This window comes from Gopherus evgoodei, chromosome 2 (assembly GCF_007399415.2).
Source record: "Gopherus evgoodei ecotype Sinaloan lineage chromosome 2, rGopEvg1_v1.p, whole genome shotgun sequence".
NCBI lineage: Eukaryota > Metazoa > Chordata > Testudines > Testudinidae > Gopherus > Gopherus evgoodei.
The window spans coordinates 13,275,712-13,298,425 of NC_044323.1; the positions used below are offsets into that span (position 1 = coordinate 13,275,712).

The following is a 22,714-nucleotide window of genomic DNA, read 5'->3' on the forward strand; positions in this document are numbered from 1 at the left end:
AATTCGGTAAGGAGCTCAGTTGCTCTAATGATGGGAGGCATTTAGATGTGAATGAGTCTGACCCATGTCATGGCTGCGGTCATTCACTTTTCTATAAAATGAATACGAAGGGCCTGGTTTTCCACGGCCTTGCCCCTTATTTGGTCATCCAAGGTCCACTGGAAAGACTCTCATGGACTTAAAAGTGCTTTGGCTTGGCCCTTTCTGATTGGGCAGCATTTTGCACCCACACTGCACTCACTTCACACCACAAAGGGCAAGGCTCCACAAAGGGCAAGGCAGTGGAGAATCGGGCCCGACAACACCGTTATGGCAATACAGAGTGTACAATTATTTCCTTTACCCTGTCTTCAAAGAAAAGAGCTGACCTGGCTCCCCAATTACCCAGCATCCTTTCTCCAGTACTTTTCAGGCTCTCGGGCATTCCTGCAGGTGTTTCCTGCCAGCATTAACTTTTAAAAATATCCCCCCAATCCCTCCTTTGTTAATGGTTCCAGCAGTAAGTCTCAACGATTGTTCCTGTTAAAGTGGCCCTGCAAGAGCCTTGGAATGCAGTGTTTTCAGATGTGATTAGGGAAGGAAATTTGTCAGCTTCTTCCTTTCTAGCTCTGCTTTATTGCCATTTAACAGAAAAGCCATCTCTCCAGATAACCACTTGGTAAATTTATTTCCTTAACACAGCATAATAGGTATTTGCTTTAGAGCTTAGTTTGAATACAGTGCTAGAGACAGAGAAAGTAGCTCAGTGGGGCTGCAGCTAGTTTGAGGCCTTAACACAATGGTTGGGGAGTGGGTGTTATTTTCACTAACAAGTCCCAGGGAAAGAACACTTTTATTTTGTTTAGCACCCAGAGCTTGCCTGGTGCTGTTGTCAATTGCTGCTATCAGTTGTTGACCAATACTCAGAAGCTGGGGAGTAGAGCACAGCTGTGCTCCACTGGTTCTTAGGTGGCAGCTTTAACTTAGGCGGGGCCAGGAGTGGTGTAGCTCAACCCAGAGAAGTAGGAAGCTAGGACCCTGACAGCCGCCGTGACTGACATACTCCCTCTCCTGTGCTGTGCAGATCTTGGTGCAGGAGAGAATTGTCGTCACTGTTTTAAATTTGCAAGGCTTGTGGATGGAACAAATGGGGTGAACTACCCTAAGTGGGAGGATCAGGTGCATCCTCTATACTTCTTTCCATCCTTCTTCTATCAGCCACATTATCCTCTAATGGAACAAATTAGCAAGGGATGCGGTGGGTTCGCCATTGCTTGGCGTCATTAAATCCAGATTGGATACCTTCCCAGAACATACACTGTATTTCAACCACAAGTTGTTGGGCTTGCTGCAGGAACAGTGGGTGAAATTCAGTGGCCTCTGTTATGCAGGTGGTCAGTCGAGATGATGGGTTTGTACATAACTGTGTCATGGTCTGCTAGTGGGACTACTAGCCACTACTGTAATACAAATGAAAAATAATACATCGGCCCTTCTGAAATCAACCAAACACATACAGAAGAGACTAATTTGTACGGTCAATGATTCTGTCTCTCTAACCAAAAAGTTAGTGACTACGTTAACAAAGTCACTCCAACTTTCTTGCTGTTTTCTTCTTCAACTTGTACCTTGTGGACTGGGAAGGGTGTGACCTACCAACAGGAGCGGCGCCAGGGTTTCTGGCGCCCTAGGCAGAATTCGGGGGGCGGCATTTTGTGTGCTCCCCCGGGGCGTGCGGGAGCTTCTGGTTCCGCTCCCATCGCTCCGCCAAAGAAGGACCCTCCGCCGAAATGCCGCAGGTGACAGTGGCAGTCATTGAGCTGCTCAATTGCCTGCCGCTGTTTTCCGCGGCACGTTGGCAGAAGGTCCTTCTTCGGCGGCGCGACAGGAGCGGAACCAGAAGCTCCTGTGCGCTCCATGGGGAGGGCACAAAATGCTGCCCCCCTGAATCCTGGCACCCTAGGCAACTGCCTCGGGTTGCCTAATGGAAGCGCCAGCCCTGCCTACCAAACCATTCATGAGAACTGGCCAGTAATATACATGCACCTGACCTCCTTCAGGAATGTCATTGATCTCACCCCACTAGTCGGGCCCGAGGACATTGGGGAAGCATCCTCAGGTTTGATGTAAGGTGATGAGTCATCCCTGACCTAGAGCCTGATTAAGCCACATGCGGTGATGAGTCATCCCTGTGCCAGGCTCCAGCCAATTCACAAGCCAGGAGCTGGTGTGGTGCCTATCAGCACAGGTATGTGAGCCCCATAGGAGAAACAGCAGCCCGGTCTGCCCAGTGGCACTTCAGGGCTCAGAACTCTCCCCTGTCTGACAGTGATGACAGACTCCACAGGCCTTGTCCTGGTCCAGCCCAGCCTGGACTTCAGCCTTGTTCCCGGTCCTGCTGCAGAACTGCTCTTCCACCAACTTAGCTCCCAGCCCTATTCTTGGCTTATTTACTCCTGACTCTGGCTCATATTCTGATTTTGGTTCCTGGCCCGGCTGCCACTGCACCAACCACTAGGCCTGACCCTCCACGTCTCGGTCTCTGATAGAACTCCCACTGGAGTCAAGGGGTCTGCTGTCTGCCTGAGGGGGAGTTACATGAGTGCATAGGTGTGCATGTGGCGGTCTTGCCATTGCAACCTGTGTAAAAGTGATGCTCTCTGATCTCCATGGCCTTCGTGTCCCTCAGTGCAAACAGGTAATGTGCTTCAGGAAGTTTGAGACCATCCTGCTGCATCTTCTCATCCTGCTGATGACGCGGTGCTGTCCTGCCCTGCCCTCTTCTTCCCGCTGTCAGTCCGATGTTTAGCCTGCGTTAGATTTCCCTTTAAGATTTCATAACGTCCAGCTGTATTTGAGGTGAAAATATGTTGTCTAAAAAAAGTAATTCACTGAGAGGCACTGGCAGGAAATCATTTTCTGAACCACCACACAGTTTTAATCAGAGGACCATGCTGTATCCAATCAAGGGAGGATTTAGGAAGGAGGGAGGGAGGAGGGGTTCTAGTGTGGCATTCCCAAGGGAGCTGTAAATCCAAGCTCTGCTGCAGGAAGACAGGATATCATGGGCTTCACATTCTACCCAAACCTAATTTGCACTAGAATTACATGGGCATTACTAATGTATCCAGTAACTCAAATTGATTAGCTTGCTATTAGTAAGAGCAATGTGCTCATTTGGTAGCTGTGGTTTCCTTTAGAGCAGGCGTATAGTAGGCTTAGATATAATATAGTAGGGACTGGTGCCTTGTTTAAAATATGCATGTTGTAATAAAGAGGGCCACATTCTGAGAGCTGAAGGACCATGCAATGGGAGCTGCCAACACCCTGCTACTTTTAGCACATTAGCCTGAACTGTGTGTGTTACCTCCAGTGCAAAAAATTGACCTGAGTGGCCCAGTCCTGCTCGTGTTGAAGTTTTACTACAGACTGCAGTGGCAGCGGAATCAGGCCCAAAGTCTGTTTTCATTAATGACTGTTATTACTTGAACCTCCTGCCATCTAGCCATTTGCTATTACTAGGCTGTGCACCATGGACACTCAGAGCTTGTGCCTTGGCTATATTAGACCATGGAGAACATTTTCAGAAATGCCTAATTTTCAAAAATGCTGTGGAAAACATTTTCAAAAAAGCCCAAGTCCCATTTTCAGAAGTGGCTTTGGCAATTTGAAAGGCAATAAAAGAGAGGCTCCTAAGGCCCACCAGATCCCCAAAGGCATAGGGGTGTCTGACTTCCGTTGATTTCAATGTGAACTGCAGGCTGAAATACCTTGCAGATCTGGGCCTAAGTCACTTTGGACAATGGAACATAGGCTATGTCTACACTGCAAGTGGTACAGTGGTGCAGCTCTAGCTTCATAGTGAACATGCTTCCTACAGCAACGGAAGGAGTTTTTCCATGACTGTAGTAAATCTGCCTCCTTGGGAGGCAGTAGTTGGGTGACAGAAGAATTCTTCTATCGACCTAGCGGTGTGTAAACTGGGGCTTAGGTCAGTTTAACGACGTCTCTATGGGGCGTGAACTTTTCACGCACACCCCCGAGTGACATAACTTAAGTTTTCGGTGTAAACCAGGCCTCAGGCTCCTAAGTCAATTAGATGCTTTTGGAAACGTTATCTTTTGGATATGTTTGGAATCAGCCCCAATTCCAGCACTTGTGGCCCTTGCACCCTGCAGGTATAGACAAGGAAAGCTGCTGGTCCCAACAGGTCTGATAACTGCTTGGAGTCAGGGTAAGCACATCGCTAAGGCTAAGATTTTGTCACAGTATCTTTAGTAAAAGTCAGGGACAGGTCATGGGCAATAAAGAAAAATTCATGGAAGCCGTGACCTGTCCCTGACTTTTACTGAAAATATCCATGACAAAATGGAGAGCTGCTGGGCAGCTGCTGGGGCCAGCTGGGAACTCTGGGAGCCCCCAGTGCCTGGGGGGCTTGGAGGTCCAGGGTCCCTCTCCACCCACAGCTCAGAGCTGCAGGGTGTCCCGCTGCCCAAGGTGGCAGGGAGCTGCAGGGGGCCTAGCTAGGAGCTGTGAGGTGTCGTCGTCCATCTCCGCAGTGGCTCAGAGCCCCCTACTGCCCGTGGTGGTTGGGAGCTATGGGGTACCTCCTGCCGCTGCGGTGTCCCTCCAACCCGTGGCATCCAGGAACTAAGGGGTCTCCCCCCCACCCCCGCCCGCAGTGGCTCAGAACTCAGGCGGGCTCCCAGTTGCAGCTCCCAGCTGCCACAGGCTGACGTCACGGAGGTCTTTGGAAGTTACGGATTCCCACATCAGGGAGCTCCACCTATAACTCAAAGCTCATGTGCGTGTGGGTCATCAGCAGAGATTAAACCTTGGAGCTGTGGATCTTAAAGTATGTTGCTCTGCTGACTGAACAGAAACCTAGCTTTGTTAGCCATATGCTGTAGCAGATTCAGGCCTGTAAGGGGACGTGATCTACGGGTAAGATGATATTTTACGCCAGCTGAGGAGCTGGCCTCTGAACTTTACACCTTGAGCTATTCGTGAGTCAGGTATAAAGTTGTGTCCTCACTAACACAAGTATGTTACTGACAAATGTGCTTTGCTAGGAACTGGACAGGTTAAGAGTTCCTCCAAGCGTGAAATTACATGTCCACAGCTCTTAAGATGAGCCAGGGAACAACATCAGTGCCCTCAATCCTCAATCTTCTACATGGAGACAAGATACTGGACTACATGGGCCTCTGCTCTGATCCATAAGGCAATTTTTATGGTGCCTGCCCATCCATAACCTGTCCCTTCCTGCTGACATTTGGGGCAGGTACAGAGGACCCTCCAATGGTGCACAGGGAATGAAGAGACACCTCCCACCTGCCTGACTACTCTGCCCACTGACTGCCATGGGCCCCCTGTGAAAGCGCTAAGGGTTGCAGAAGGTCCTTGAGCTGGCTCTGACGTAGGTTGCGTTTTAGTCTAACAGAACAGCTGATGGTGGAGGGACACAGTTTGGCTGCCTGGACTCTAGCACTGCCATGGGCTAGGTCAGATTTTTGCCTAGCTTTCACTACTTCACATTTCATGCTTTTAGCCTGGTTTGCACTTTGCAATTTTTTTGTGTAATCAAAAGTTTCAACCTATTTATATAGTCAACTTGTTCAGTTTCAGCTTGGGTTGCATTTCATTACACTTTAATTTTACTGGTGTAAATCAGGAAATGGATTTGCAGCCACTTTATGGTATGAGCACGTCTAACTTTTCTGTAGCACATGCTAGCCAGAGATTTCTAATAGCTTCTCAAAGGAAGGAAAGTATCTTTTTATTTGTATTTATTTATTTATTTGTATATTGTGAGCAGTGAAGTGATTTGCTCAAGATCACACACAGCAAGTCCCTGGCAGAGCTCAAGTCTCCTGCCACTGCACCACACTGCTTTTGGATCCATACAGAGTTTGGGCCAGTGCCTCAGCTGAATAGCTGGTATAAATGGGAGCTTCAGTAGAGTTATGCTACTTCATACCAGCTTATGATCTGGCCTAATGAATGGAGCCTCCCACTGCTCCTGGGAAGCAGAGAAGTCTTCTGCTCCCCATCCCCACAGTTCTCACTACCTGTTTGTGTTTTGGGATGGCTTGGTGTGTCTGAGCTGCAGGCTTTGGCTTCATTTGACCTGGCTAGGTGAGTGGAAGACGGAGGCAGGCTGGCAGGTGCTGGTCAGATTCTATAAGGTATTTTACTCCAGATGGATGCATCTGCACACAGTGAGTGAGGATTCAAGACTGTTAGCAGTACGGCAGAGGACCCAGGGCAAGACCAAGTGCTCTAGCACAGGCCTGCACAACTCATAAAGCGTTGAGGGCCATATTACTCCAAAGAAAACAGCTGAGGGCCAAAACCCCCTCTGGCCCCACCGAAACCGTCCCCCTGTGCCGCCCAGCCCCCCCAAAATACAACACCTCCCCCCAATGCCACCTACCCCATGGAAACATCCCCCTCCCCAGTGCTGCCTGCGCCGCAGAAACAAACACTCCTTCCCCAGCGCTGCCCAACCAAAACAGCGGTATTGACCCTTGGTAATATGTTATTGTGAGCCCCTAAGGTAGTATAATTAAGGTAAAAGAAAAATGTCTTTTTGCTAGAAATAGAGTAAGATCTTCCCCCCACTTTGTAATCAATTGCCCTGTTCAATGAATGAGGTGTGAATGAGGAAGGAGTGGAAGGCAGGCACCTCCAGACAGCTGCAACCTTTGGAGCGGGGCTGGGAGCCAGACCAGATCAGTAGAACAGGTCAGCCACCAATTTGCCACTTGCCTCCTCAGCCCCCTTCCCCCGGCTTGCCCACTCACCCCTCGCCACTGCCCACTGACTCGCCTCCTCAGCCCCCATCCCACCAGCTCACCTACTCACCCCCTGCCACTGCCCGCCCGCTCGCCTCCTCAGCCCCCCTTCCTCACCTGCCGCTTGCCTACTCACCCCCCGCGGGCCACAGTGAGCCCATGCAGGCCACATGTTGTGCAGGCCTGCTCTAGCAGGTTGACTGGCTTGTTTGACTTTCTCCCAGCTCTCTAGCTACAATGAAGCCCAAGTTTGCTGCACATTACAACTTGCTGAAAGAGGCATTAGCAGGAATTTGGAATGGCCTTTACTCCCTCCTGCTTTGGAAATGATTTGTACAATAGTTCCTCTCTATGTTTGGCTAACAGTCCATGTCCCATTTCTTAAATAACATTAGACACGCATCATTCAAGATCCTTTTGCTGCTTTGCTCCTTGTCTGTGGAAGGCACGGTCAGTGAAAGGGCGAATGCCAGCCGTTGTGCCTCTCCAACTAGCGTGTACAAAGCCGTTTCATTCAGCTTTTTGAAGTGATTATTTTGGGACTATTATGTGGCCATAGCTGCTGCTTTTACACTCGGTGGGTGGGAAAATGCCCATACAAGGCGGCATGAAGGGCATAATGCAACATGTGTTTGAGTTGCTGCCCTATTTCACTATATGGGAACGCAGGGTTTTACTTATATATACAGTGAACACCAACGCTATATACTTAACCCAGAGCATCAAAATACACACTTCAGATATTTTTAGGTATGTACTCTGAGCCACTGTTTGAATCCAACGTATGGCAACAGCAGATAGTCCATTAATTGCACGGGCCATTAGTGAACAAATGAGACCTGGCTCCTCCAGAACTGTGTAGGTGGGGCTGATTGGACAGACCTGAAGCACAGAAATGAACATTTCCTACATTCCTGCTGATTACTGATCTGCATGGCTGTGTGACTGCAGAAGCCCATTCAAAAATAACAGCAAAATTGCTCCTCACTTCCCCACTGAGTTAGGTCACCCGCAGAGCACTTTGGGGTTTATATATAATTCCTATACAGCTCCACTGCCAGGCAACAAACACTGGGGCAGATAGACAGAACTGACACTTCTGGTTTTTTAAACACACAGGCTTAAATGGGGCAAATCACTTCACTTTTCTGCGCTTTTGGTTCCTCTCCCAGCTTTTGTCTGCCTTATCTTCAGGCCAGGGACTGTCCCTTACCATGTATTTGCATAGCACATAGCTCAGTGGGACTGATCTCAACTGGTCTCTTGTCACTACTGTAATACAAATCTCAGCTGGGATATGGACTATCACCACAGTCAGCTAATGCCTAGAAAAATAAAAAACAGTTTTAAAAACATCTCCCAGTACATTGCACGGACAGATACAAATTAACAGCATTACAAAGTATTCACATAGTATAGAACATCCTCATCTGCAATTACACTCATAAAGAAGCAGAATCTGGACTTGGCTTAGAGCCAGACATACAAAATGAAGACATCAACCCCACTGGTAAATCTAGTACAGGTATGTCATTTCCACAACCCTTTTCATCTGGGAAGGTCACGGGTTTGCACTGTGCACAGCTGTCTAGTGTAATAAATGAAATCATAATTCTTTAAAAAGGGGTTCTAGTAGCATTACAAGCAGCAACGGCAGTTGTTAGCATGGGGGAAACAAAGCCCAAGTGTCTTTGTTGTTATTTACAGCTATTTCAGTTGAATCCTCCATAAAACATTCAGCCCCTTAAAGTTTACATGCAACTGGAACAGACAGAAGCCAAATATCTATTATAGAGTTCAACTGCCCCCTAAAGGCCAAATATCAGAACTGCATTTACATTTCATACCACTGACAAAATGAACACAAATGAAAGTGAAATGATGGTGGATTGCGGTTCATGCCAGTAAGTAGCACTGAATCCAAAAGGAGAAGGTACAGCACCGAGAGGACCACTTGAGAACAAGAGTTTCTCCTTTTACTAGTCTCTGCATATTAGCAAATGAAAACACATTGTTTACCAACTCGCACACTCTGAATCAACGCCAGAGAATGCAGGAGAACAGCAGGTCAGGATCAGGAAATGATTGTATCAGATTGCAAATGGTGTAGAATCTAGATGTCACCACTCTACAACTCTCTTACTTTAGCCTTAGAGGCCAAAACACTGGGACACCCAAAGCAAACCAATGCTAGCACTTTTCACCCCCGGTTTCTATCACAATTAGCCATTTTATAACCTCTCCAATGAGAACTGGGCATTTTGGTAGACCTGGATGATGGCGAAGGCTGGAAAACAAATCTGTATTGTACAGAAACTCTAGTTAAGACATCAGCATTTAACAGTCTAATCATGAGGAATTTTGCCACTAACTCTGCTGTACATGGCCCAGAGCATATCAGGTAGTTATTTATGCTTAGAAATAAACAAGCCAGGAGATGTCATCATTTGTGCTGTATTTTCTTTTTCACTTGGAAATCCCTATGACAGTGAGAGACTATAAATAAGCTTTGTTACAGTGGCCAAAGTTATTACCTCAATTTGGGAAACAAGCAAAGTAAATGCCTATGATTGTATTCTTTGGTTTGTACCAGACAGGGATGTGTTTTTGCTCGGCCAGAACTAGCTATTTACCCAGGGCCTTATGGTCCCCTGTCCTGCATGCTTCAGTGGGGAATCTAAGAGCAGCAACTGCACTCAGATGGAGTTGAAAATCCTAGGAGCAGATTCCACATGGTGAGCCCTTTGACCAGAAAAGTGCTAAGTGGGCCCTGCAGAAATTCAAGGGGGTATGTAAGACCAGGAGTAAGTGCTGAAATAGAGTGGATGCTCTGTGCAGCTTGCTCCCATAAGAAAGTATGTGCTACAGCTATGCTACTTGTTAGGAATGAAATTAAACCACACTCTGTCCCTGAATTCGTACTTCCACTTCACACACCCGCCAGGTAGGGGTGAATAATAATGAATAGGAGCCTGGATCCACAAAAATAACAGACACCTCCTGCTACTAGTAGGTGCTTCTCTATTACCCATTAGATAGGGTAAGTGCAGATTTACATTTATACTGAAACAAAAATGAGTGAGCGGCCTATCCTGACGGGTGGAGCAAACTGCTTCCTCCAGAAAGAACCCTCCTTTACACACAGCTGTGAGGCCTCTGCCTTTCCTGTGGCTCTATTTTGATGGTAAGACCCATCCTGAACCCTGATCACCGCAGTTCAGGTAGGTCTGTCTAGCTACTCCCCTTATCAATGGAATCCAATATCCTGCTGGGCTGTGTGTTTCCAAGGCCCCTAAGGGGATTCCAGGCCAGGCACTCTGCTGCCTCTTGGACCTGGAGAGGTGAGGTGTGGTAGCTTGTTGTGTTGTGAGGCACTATGCATTTCGTTATACTTAACAAAATGAATGGGAGAAATTTTGGCCTCACTGAAGTCAGTGAGAGATTTACTGATTAGTAAAAGAAAAAATTCACATCAGCATTTCTTTAATTAAAAAAACAAAACAAAAAAACCCCACCTCACAGTAACACCATTTATTCTACAGCTTTGTATTAAAATACATGTGTAGGGTCAGTTACATTTAGACAGATTCCAGTTATACTCCCAAGGTGTCCACTGTCTATTTTTATAATATTCCTAGAAGGGATTCCATGCAGACCCCAATTCTGACGTCTGGTTTAGAAAATAGTACAAAGCCTTTTTCAGAGGCCCTATAATCCAGTCATGCCAGGAAAGGGTCATTTTCATTTCCCACACAGTACTGTAGCAAATCATACATACATCATGTTACAAGAGAATGAACGTTACCCTGAAGGCAAACTTCTAACTGTTTCCACATTTTTTTTTAAATGGCCAAATCATGAAATCCAAACGGAGTGTGCGCACGTGCCTCCTTTCTGAGAGTATAACATTCCAAATATATTTTCTCAACCAGCTCTCCCTTCTCTAGCTTCCATTTGCTTTTGCTGCACTAGTTCTTCCTCCTTCTTCTTGTAAAGCTTCATTAGATATTCATCAGGCTCAATTCCTGTCTCCCTTAACTCTGACATGACCTTTTCCAGCCTGTGCAGTGTTCTGGCACTGTGAACTTTCCGGGCGGTGATGTACAACGTGAACTCATCAAACCCTATCAGTTTACAGGTGTCTACATCACAGATATTTTTAACATCTTTGGTTTTGTCCACTTGGGGGAAGAAAACCAATCCTGACATTTTCTCCAGGTCTTCAATATGCACTTGAAATTCAGGTAGTTGGTGACTGAAGCCTATGGGATCGTTGGGCACCACAAAAGCGCCCAGCACCAGGGGCTCCGAGGACATTCTGCTTCGCCTGGCGAGAATCACCTTGTAGAGATGTGATGGCACAGCCACATCGCCCTGGCCGATTACCTAACAACAAAACAGTTACATTAGAGATACACGTCTGAATCAGAAATTAGGCCTAATCCTACTACATCTGAAAACGAGCTACGATCAGCACACAATGCATAGCTAAGCACCAAGGAGATCATGAAAGCTATACTGGACTACAGTATGCTCCCTCTGTATCAATTGCTTTGTAACTCTCAACACAGCCCCATCCTCACTGGTGAGCAGAGACACAGAAACATGGCAGAGAACACACTGGAGGAAGCTACACGGACATTTGGTTGTTTGAAGATTTTTTCCAGAACATTGTATTGGTCCCTCTCATCCTGACATCCCAATGCAAACCCTGTACAACTGATTTTCCATTACACTTAAAAACAAAGAGGATTCTAACTTGTATAGGACTGCAGAGGCAACAAACATCTACAGAAGCTGATGATCTGTATTCCCGACTGTGCAGATTATTTCCTTTTTACCATCAGCCATGCTGAGTGGATTATTTTTAAAGTGAGGATTGGATCTCATATACTGTATATGAAACATCAAAAATCTAGGATACAGCATTAGTAAGTACCCCATTTATACAACAATACAATTCAATTAATGTAACACAAGCCAGCAAAGCAAAAGGAGAAAGGATCAAATCAGGACTTACATTTCCACTCGCCAGAACTATCTGGTATGCCTGGAATAGTTTCTTTGCTTTCATGCAGCACTGCTGCTGAGCTCTGTCATGCCCCTTTGCCAACATTCTCCATACGATCTGCTCATAGACGTCGATGTTTCTACAGCTGTTCCTTAGGTGTGCTTGCACAACCTCTTCTCCCCATAGGCCAGAGGTGGGCAAACTACGGCCCGCAGGCCACATCCAGCCCGCGGGACCATCCTGCCTGGCCCATGAGCTCCTAGATGCGGAGGCTAGTCCCCAGCCCATCCTGCTGTCCCCCTCCCCAGCAGCTTCAGCTTGCTGTGCTGCCAGCACTCTGGGCAGCAGGGATGCGAGCTCCTGCTGGGGGGGTTGAATACGGGGGGGTTGAATAAGGGGCAGGAGGTCCCGGGGGGCAGTCAGGGGACAGGGAGCAGTTGGACTGTCAGAGGGCGGGGGTTTGGATTAGGATTGGGGCAGTCAGGGGACAGGGGGATTGGATGGGGAGTTAGATAGGAGATAGGGTCCTCGGGGGGCAGTTGGGGTGGGGGTCCCAGGACAGGGCAGTCAGGGGACAAGGAGCAGGGTAGGTTCTGAGGGCGGCAGTCAGGGGGCGGGAAGAGGGAGGGGGCGGATGAGGGAAGGGGCCAGGCTGCTTAGGGAGGCACAGCCTTCCCTACCCAGCCCTCCATACAGTTTGGGAACCCAGTATGGCCCTCGGGCCAAAAAGTTGGGCCACCCCTGCCATAGTCCCAGGAGAGCCAATACTTCTTGCCTGCTCCAGGCAGAAGTGTGTCTAGTAGCTCTCCGCTCATACAGCCAGCACGGCGGTACAGCCAAATGCAAATAGCAAAGGTGTGCGCGGAGGTGGGCTCACTAAGGTGAGCAATCAGGAAAACGCATTTCAAAAAACACGTGGGGAGTTTTAAAGAGCGCCGGGGTGAGCTTCTGCTGTCTGTGACCTCAGGGCTCTGAATTCATTTGAAGCCTGTAACATGTTCACACACATCCATACACAGAGGGCTACCCTTACAGCTGAGAGCCCTTCCTGTGCCACATATCCAGCTGGCAGGAGACGCAGTCAGTGAGGGACTGAATGTTCCCATTGCCAGGAAAATGAACTATTCAAATAAATTACGTTCAGGTGGGCATTTTACTAGGACCCTTTTCTTTGCTATGATGTTTATCTGGCATGTGGACAGAACACACAGTCAGTCAAGAAAGTACAGCATGGCTTATGTCTAGCAGATTTGAGTTCTGTTTAACCCTTTGTATATCATTATATTTTAAAAATACAATTACAATGGCAAACAAGAAAATGAGGTAGATTATTTAACATGAACTATGAAGATGTCTGTGTGTATGCACAAAATCCAGAAGTGAAACACTGTATTCTTGGTTTACAATATTTGCAAAAACAAAGACACTGGCAGTACATTTTCATTTCTTTATATCTTTGTGGCATGGCTGATTTTTTTTGGGTCATATTTTATCTATCTATCTATTTCACTCCTGTGATTGATCCAATTAATTACAAGCATTTTTAAGTCGAGGTAATGGCTGAAATATACTTTGGCTTGGCGGATATTCAGTATAATTCAGTTACAGAATAATCATCATCTCAATATATTTTAGTGGGATAATATTGAGCACTTTTGCGCAAGATAATACATTTTTAAAACCCAAACTTGCCAATGGCTACTGAAGTAGTCAAAGTTCAGTTCAGTCTGTTCCAATATTTAACTCATTTAGGTTTTTGCTAGCACTATGGTGGTGGATTCTTTTAGTGTTTGAAACAGTTCTTCACATCCTGTTGTAATAATTAAAACCCTTAAAGCCCAGTGAGTTAGAAAGAAACCACCCTGCCCTTAGGAGAAAGGAAATGGAAATCATAACTACAGAGTTTTCCTTTTGGGTGCAGTTACTTGGCAACAACTTCATGGCTCCTCTCTCTGTATCTCTCCATACAGATCGTGATCTCAATTTTCTTTAGTTTACATTATCAATATTATCATAACAGCAAGCATTCCTCTCCTCTTTAGAGGGTTTCCTAATGGTAACAACTTAGCAGCAGGTGAAGACATACTGCAGTCTACAAGTAATCTTCCCTTTGCCCCCAACCCTTTCCCAAATAAAACCCGCCCTATGCAGATAACTCAGGAAGACAGCGCCAGGAAAAGCAATCCCCAAAATACCTTACACTAAATTCCCTTTCAATGAGGACAGATGTCTTGATCCTAGAGAGTCGGAGCTCTTAAGCTTCAAATCGCTTTGCATTTAGCATTTAGAGTCCGTGAAGCCAGACTGACACCTCCCAGGCATGAAGAGCTTAATCAAAAGTGATTGATGTGCAGGTAATTTTAAAATCTACATTAAAAATTACCACTACCCCCAACCCCAGTGCTTTATCTGATAGATTCAAATTGAACTGTAAAATGAACAGTGTTGTTCATTCTAGGTGAAATTCAATCCTCTGCAGGAAGTGACCGGCATGAGGCCTATGCACTGCTTTGTGGGTTCCACGGAAACTGAAGTGGTACACAGACTATGTGCTAGCCCTGTGCATCGGTGTGAATTTCACCCACCGTGAATAAAACACTGTTCCAATGCTTTTTTCCCCATGACAGGTTTCAGCACAGTCCAAAACAGTCCTCTTATGCTATCCAGAATAGGTGTAAAGCTTCTATCCCAGTCCCTTCCAGCAGTTTGTAAGCACTCTTTTTTAGGGACACTTGTGGGGAGGGGATGCATGTCTTTGCAAATATGTTTCTTTATAAGAAAAGTCTTGTGGAGAATAAAGCCTATACTGACCATACACTCTTGTATTGCAGGTACTACTGGCAGCAAAAGTGACCCAACAGTGAATGCTACAATGACAGAGTGTGACTCTTGGAGTGAGCCATAATGGCAATGTTAATACACGGGTTTAATTCAACATGCACACAATACATGACTTTTCATGATGGCTGATACTAGTGGTATTTGCTCGTAAAATGCTGCGCACGTATACTGCATTGTATAATAAAAATGATCTGTTGAAAAACATAGCCACAAGAAGAATCTTACCTATCTCCATCATTACCCGGTTCTGCACAAGTACCTGCCCTGTCATACACACTATTACTTGCCTTTATATGAAAGAGGCTGTAAAAGAATACTGTGTATGATTCTATAGGTTGCCCAATACACATACGCACAGCTGAATAGTCAGCAAGTGGGGTAAAGTATGGTTCTGCAGAGAGAGTAAAGTTTGAACAGGAATAACAGAAAAGCACATGATCAGTTCATTTTCTATTGCCACCCTGTGGAGTGTCTTGTGTAACTGCGGCAACAGTCAGAAGCACAAGGCAAGTCTACACTACAAAGTTAAGTCGATTTAATGTAAGTCGACATCAAGCCTCCACATTAAGTCAATCATGTGTGTCCACACCACGCTCACTGTCTCAGTGGAGTACGTACTCACTAGCAGCGCTTGCATCGATGCGCAGAGCAGTGCACTGTGGGTAGCAATGGGGTTTGAGGAAGGGCTTGCAAAGCCTCATGGAACCAAAACATTGTTGCGGAGGGTGAGGGGGGAATGACAACATGGCTTTGGCCTCCCATGATGCACTTTCCTCCCTCCCCTGATATCAATGGCAAATGACGCATGGTTTTTTTGCACCTTTTTTCAAAGGTTTTAGCAGCACATACGCAATAGCCTGAGAAGCACGGACCCTGCTCAGCTGTGTGCTCTTGTGAGCATTATAAACACCTCGCACCTTATCCTCAGTATTTCCAGAGCCAAGACAGGTGACGCAGCGTGGAACATTGCAATGTCACGCACGCAGCCGTGCTGCAAGCCATAGAACAAAACAATTCCCACGTGCTACTGGCAGGTGTGCATCAACTGAACACGGTGAAGCGCCGTTTCTGGTCCAGAAAACAAGCAGTGACTGGTGGGATGATGAGCAGTGGCTGCAGAACTTTTGAATGTGGAAGGCCACCTTCCAGGAACTTTGCGCAGAGCTTTCTGCAGCCCCAAAGTGCAACAACACTAAAATGAGAGCTGCTCTGACAGTGAAGAAGCGAGTGGCGATCGCTCTATGGAAGCTTGCGATGCCAGACTGTTACCGGTCTGTGGTGAATCAATTCAGAGTTGGTAAATCCACTGTAGGAGCTGCTGTGATCCAAGTGTACGGGGCCATTAATCAACTTCTGCTAGGAAGGGTAGTGACTCTGGGCAATGTACAGGACACAGATGATGGTTTTGCTGCGATGGGGTTTCCTAACTGCAGTGGGGCAACAGATGGCACATATATACCTATCTTGGCACCAGACCAGCGCTCCAAAGAGTACATAAACTTTTCAATTATGTTGCAAGTGCTGGTGGATCACAGGGGGTGTTTCAGCAACATTAATGCGAGATGGTCAGGAAAGATGCATGAGAGCATCTTTAAGAAAACAGGTTTGTTCAGAAAGCTGCAAGCAGGGACTTTTTTTCCAGACCACAAAATAACCATTGATGACACTGAAATACCAGTCGTGATCCCGGGAAACCAAGCCTGCCCCATGCTCCCATGGCTCATGAGGTCGTACATTGGTCATCTGGACAGCAGTAAGGAGTGGTTCAACAATAGTGTGAGCAAGTGCAGAATGGTGGTGGAATGCGCCTTTGAATGTTTAAAGGGTCGCTGGTGCAGTTTGCTTACCAGGTTAGACCACAGTGAAAGCAATATCCCCATTGTTATTGTGCATGCTGTGTGCTCCAAAATATCTATGAGACAAAGGGAAAAAAGTTCTGCTGGGGTCGAGGCAGATAGGTTGGCAGCTAATTCTGAGCAGCAAGATACCAGGACAATAAGAGCACATCAAGGGGCTCTGCACACCCATTTCAGTAAAGAGCCACGGTAATGTGTGCCGCTTATCTGCATTGTGCCTTCCCAAACCATCCCCTCCATTACATGGGTTTCCCTGTAACCCCCCATTCCCCATGACTGGAATCAGTAAAGAACATTTCTTTCTTGAAATGTTTACTTTTATTTTACACACACAAAAACTGAAATAACAGAAAAATAAGTGAACCTTGGGCAAATGGGCTTATAAAATTGGGAGGGGAGAAAAAAAGTCAGCTTGATTTTGAAAGCACGGTCTTCTTGACCACCAAAGGTCTCAGAATGGGTGCCTTCTGCTTCTTGTACCCACCCACAGGGTTGAGTGGAAGGGATACTGAACTTCCTGCTTTCTCCCCCACTCCCCAGAATGTTTGGGGGAGCAGGGCGATTCTTGCAGGCAGTTCTGCAGGGGTTGCAGAGGAAGTCTAGCTTCAAGCTGCTTTTCTTGAAGCTCAAATCAGACGCCTCAATATGTCTGACTGGTCCTTCATAATCTTCAGCATCTCCTCCTGCATGGCACGCTCATGCTCCTGGGATGCTCTCCTGCTCTCCACATCTATGTCCAGTTTCTCAGAGAGTGAAATCCTCCATTCTCCAGGCTCCTTCTCAGCTGTCCTGGAGGTATTCATTATCTCGCTGAGCATGTCATCCCATGTACTCTTTTTCTGCCTTTTAATCTCTGAAAGCCTCTCTCCCGGTGTGGAGGATGTGCTGAAGGACAAGATTTCCTTTGTAAAGCATGCAAAGCACAAGGCAACCATTGTCAGCGCATACCCTCAGTCTAGTGCAAAGTTGCTATTTAAAGAAAACCCTCCCCTTATTACACTTCAGTGCAAGCCAGAACATAATCAGAAGTCCTGGCTATTCAATGAGTCAGTTTGCTTTTCCAGCCATGGTGAGTATAGCCCTGTGGCATGGGCGACAGGCCTTGTGCTGCAACTTCTGACATACCCACATTGGGAGCACAGCTGGACAATGCCCCCTTCCCCAGCAACAGGGACCACCATTAAGACTCCCAAATTGCTGTCTTTTTTCCAGGCAGATGTAAGGGGGTGCATCCCCCCCTTCCCTTAACACTGCTGGTACGACACTCCAATCCATGTCAACCAAAGCCATGGCACTTTAGGGAAAGCGTGGAAGAGGGACCCAGAATTCCCTGGGGGGAGGTGTGGGGGTGGATCAAATACTCTACTGTTTGCACTATGACCACTTGTAATGAGAACTTCCCCCGTTTCCCCTAGGTGACCCTATGTGATATCAGTCTCCTAAGGGTAACAGAGGCGGTAAGGGAGCAGATGCTGCAAGCACCTGGGTACAGAACTAGTCCTTATGCTGCGTACCACAGTGATGCCAGCAATGACACCACTGTAGTGGTGGGGGAAAGTGATCTACCATGGTGGAAGAAATAAGCCAGCCCTTCCCAGAAACCTTCTGTTAAGTTTCCTAGAGATCTCCATGGAGGATTCCAGGGCCATCTCTGTGCATGTCAACAGGCTTTTCTGGGGAGCGCACTCTGCGTAGCTGGAGTAGCCACCGGGAAGCAGATACCCACTGCACCTCATTTTTTGTTCAGATTAAACATAAAATATAATAGCATGTAACCCCTACACTTTGATTGGAAATGTGTACTCACCAGAGGTGCCTTCCCAGCATCATGCTCGGCCACTACTCTGTCCTGTGACTCGCTGGGCCCGGGGCTAAAAACAGCTCCTGGCTGTCGGGGAGAATGGATTCATCACTCGCCTGTCTCCCATTCTCCTCCTCTTCCAGAATGTCCTCCTCATTGTTGCCTGCAGTGGCCCAATACTCAGACTCCTGGAAGGTGTCCACGCTGCATTGGGGGTAGTGTTGGGGTTGCTGTTCAGAATTGCATGCAGCTCATTGTAAAAGTGGCATGTCTGTAGGGCAGACCCAGAACTGTTCGCCTCTCTTGTCTTCTGATATGCTTGCCAAAGTTCTTTTATTTTTATGCTGCACTGCTGCGTGTCCCTGGTGTAGCCCTTCTCCCCCATGCCCTGTGCGATCTTTGCATAGACGTCAGCATTTCTTTTGCAGCATTTCTGTGCAGATTCTTTTCCCCACACAGCAATAAGATCAACCACCTCCTGTGTACTCCAGGCTGGAGCACATCTGGGGCATTGAGTTTCCATGATCAGCTGTTCTGGACAGCACTCCACGCTCATCAAACAGGAAATGGGAATTCAAAAGTTCCTGGGCTTTACCAGGGGAGGGGCTGTTTCATGTGTACCTGGCTGCTGTGCAGTGGAGCTGAAAACGATCTCCAGAGCGGTCACAGCAGAGCATTTTGAGGCACCTCCTTGAGGCCAATTAAGTTGAATTACACAATGTTGTATCTACACTGCCTCTCTGTTGATACATCAAGATTGACTCAAGCACTATGCCACTCATGGAGGTCGAGTACAGAAGTCGATGTTACAGGTGACTTAGATCTGTGGCAGGAACCTGGTAGTGTAGACTCATACATTATTAAGTCAACTTAAGGTATCTTCTGTCGACCTAAGTTTGTAGTGTAGACCAGGCCACAGTGATCTACAATATTTTAACTTGTCACATTCCTCTACTTGCATCCCTGAGTCAGATAGCATATTCCCCGATTGTAACTCAACAGAAAACAGTTTAAGATTATCCATGTGTACATGTCTTCTTTGATTTATGCTAGTCTTTCCACAGGCAGAGGATGATCTTTTAACAATCACCATTTGCAACAGCGATCTGTCCTGGATGGAAAACAGCAGTAGCTCTTTTATGGTATTTGTGACTAATAATAATTCAGAACTAATACAAATCAGGAAACACAGCAGTGTTTTGAGTGTCTGTTTCTGTTCACATGCTTCCACACCTTATGGGGTCCTGTTAAGATTAAAGAACTGAACAGCGCATGAGATTGCCTCAGCCTTGAACGCTTACAGGTCTCATCTTCTCCAAAAGTTGATCCAAGAAGCTTGTGAATCACAGTTTGTTTTTTTTAATCAACTCTCATAACCAAAAATGCTGTTGTATATATCCGACTAAAATTCTCTTTTTTAAACCTTCACAGTATTCACGTTTCCCTCATTATTGGGAATAGCAATCTCAAATTTCCCATCTCATTTCTCTTTGTTGCTCCTATTAGTTTTGCTATCAACACTGATTAATAAAAATGTTCACTGACCCATGGCACTCTTTGGAGTTTCCTATCACATTCACTTTTGCCCTGGATTTTCAATATTCTTGCTGTTTCACCAGCAAAAGATTAGTTGGTATGACTGAGATGGCACTGTCCCACGCTGATGCATTATTAGACCTGTTTTCAACACAAAGGCTTGTTGTTTTCACAAGACTTTGAAATTCCTAACAGCTACAATCACTGGAGTACCATATTTGGATTCCACAAATGACTGTGCAAAACTTACATTTGTATGATAACTAAGGCTGGACATTTGTCACGACTGTCATGAATATCCTAGTTTTTAAAATGCCAGTGACTCTTGACATTTGGGCATATTCACATACAAACAAGTGAATGTGCCAGTGAACAGTTTTACAGACTTAATGAAGAGAGCACAGGAGACGAGTAAAAATCAGGGGATCAGTACCCATACTTCTTCACAAAAAGGAGCAGAATGGGACTCAGCCTGTCTACTTCGATAGGAAGGATGGTCCTGTGATCCAGTCACTGCATTGGGACTTAGTAGACCTGGGTGTTGTTCCTGAGTTCTGCTTTTGGTGTGATCTTGGCCAAGTTACGTAATCATTCAGTGCCTCATTTTCCCATTTGTAATAATTCAGGTGTCTTGTGAAGCTAAATTCATTCATATTTCTCAGATGTTCAGACACTAGGCTGAAGAGGGCCATAGAAAACTTATAAATAAGTTAAATGTATCTGTCTTCGGTATCTGATACTGATAGGGTTAACAAAAAGAAATCTGCACTTTTATGAGGAGGATAAGGGGAGTTGAATAGGTGTAGTAGTGAAGTACCCAAGAGGTTATTATGAAGAATATTTAAGAGACCTGATTCTGCTAACTGCTACAAAGCATGTCCATGACTTAATCACCGTTTTTGCTGCGATTTCCATGACTTGTCACATGGTTACAATATCAGAGGGGTAGCCGTGTTAGCCTGGATCTGTAAAAGCAGCAAAGAGTCCTGTGGCACCTTATAGACTAACAGATGTTTTGGAGCATGAACTCCAAATGCCTCCGATGAAGTGAGTATTCACCCACGAAAGCTCATGCTCCAAAATGTCTGTTAGTCTATAAGGTGCCACAGGACTCTCTGCTGCTTTTATGGTTACCATGATACCTTGGTGACTTTCACCCTCACTTACTACGACAAACCTGCAGCCTGAGACAAATGAGTAGGATCCTGCCTTAAAATTTTATCAGGTCAGAGCAGGGCCGGCCCACAACATTTTGGCATCTGAGGTGGGGAGCTCAAACGACACTCCCATCCCCCCTCGCTTGGGCCAAAGCTGTGAAAGGTCTCAATTCTACCTTCTTCCTGTTCTACTCCTCTCATGGTACTGCTCTGCTGCCTACCCCAATAAAGGAGAACTAACAACTTAAAATGCCTTGTTCAAAAAATTTAAGTAACACTTAACTTTCAAACGTCTGAACAGTAAATGTAACTTTTCTTGTCTGCATAGTAAACACTGGCATTTTTATCTGTTTGAATAATCCAAGTGATGCTTTCCGTGCCTTCTTGGTTGCAAAGATTTGAACTGCTTCCTGAAGATCCACAGTCTGGGCCACCTCATGCTCTATCGAGATAGTTGCAAAGCCGACCAGCTTCTCCTGTGTCATTGTGGCTGCAGATGTTTTTTTATTAACTTCAGCTTGGAGAAGCTGTGTTCTCCACTGGCAACTGTTACAGGAAGTGTTAGAAGTATGTGCAGAGCAACAAAAGCATTTGGAAAGAGGGTGGTCATCTTATTTGTGCACATATATTTCAGAACAGCCTTTGGAGTTGATCTTGCTGAAATGTATCTTGAAAGGGCTTTCAGTTCATCACCTAAATCACTCGCATCAAAGTCGTGCACATCATCATGTGTTAACACTGTCTCTAGTGCCCTGCATTGCTGGTGTAGGTCATCTTCAGGTATAGTAAGGAGTTTTGGAACATCATACAACATCCCAAATATATTGCTGTGTTCCTTGAGCTGCATGAAACTTTCTTCAACTGACTGTATTGCACGATCTAGCACCTGGTTAAAGAATTCAACTTTGAATTGTTGTTTGGGGGTCTCTTATGGGATTATCCTGTGCCTCGTAATCAAAATGTCATCTTCTTCGGTGACTCTTGTATTCTTGAATGGGTGGGAAAATAGCTTCAGTGTGAAGTTCCTCTGCCAACTTCTGTGCCCTCTTCAGAACATTCTGAAATCCCTCATCTGACCGGTAACACTGTAGGTATGACTTTGCTTTGTCCAGTTGTTCCATTGCTCTAGATATAGCAAGATCAACACCTTGGAGTCTCTTGCTTACAACATTTATTTCAAACAGTATGTCATGCCACTGCACTAAGCCACACAGAAATTTGAAGTTATGTATGTTTCTGGTGATTCCATTTCCCATTGCCATTGTTCTCCCGCGAAAAGTTCCTGTCATAGCATTATCCTCCATAATGGCAACTATGGCATCATCTATCTTTCCTATTTGGTGTTTGATAGGCTTTGTCGTCTCGACTCGACTTTCCCATCGTGTGGCACTCAGTGGTTTCAGTGTCAGAGAGGATGTTCCCAGATGCTGCTTCAAAATTTGCCATTGATGAGTGGATGCTGAGAAAAATACATAGATGCTTTGAATTACAATAAAATATTCAGCAGCCTCACTAGAAGCTGATGCTGCATCACTGACCATCAAGTTCAATTAATGAGAACTGCATGGGACAAAAAAAGCTTGAGGGTTTAACTCTCAGATCCGTGTCTGCAATCCTCTGTTCTTTCCTCTCATGGTGGCACCATTATCATAGCCCTGATCTCTCATGTCAGCTATTGCAATTCCCATATCTTCCAGCTTTTTAAGAAGCACATTTGTCATATCAGCTCCTGTAGT

General features: G+C 46.0%; 1 protein-coding gene across 1 annotated transcript in view; it reads right to left on the reverse strand.

Annotated features, from left to right (window-relative positions):
* Nucleotides 1-10,292: 10,292 nt before the first annotated feature.
* The window catches only part of EXOG (exo/endonuclease G), a 49,142-nt gene continuing 36,720 nt past the window's right edge, over nucleotides 10,293-22,714 (reverse strand). The window contains exon 6 of the mRNA XM_030550012.1: nucleotides 10,293-11,162. Within this exon, the coding sequence (XP_030405872.1) occupies nucleotides 10,701-11,162 (462 nt within the window). The 3' untranslated portion in view covers nucleotides 10,293-10,700. The remainder of the gene's footprint in view (nucleotides 11,163-22,714) is intronic.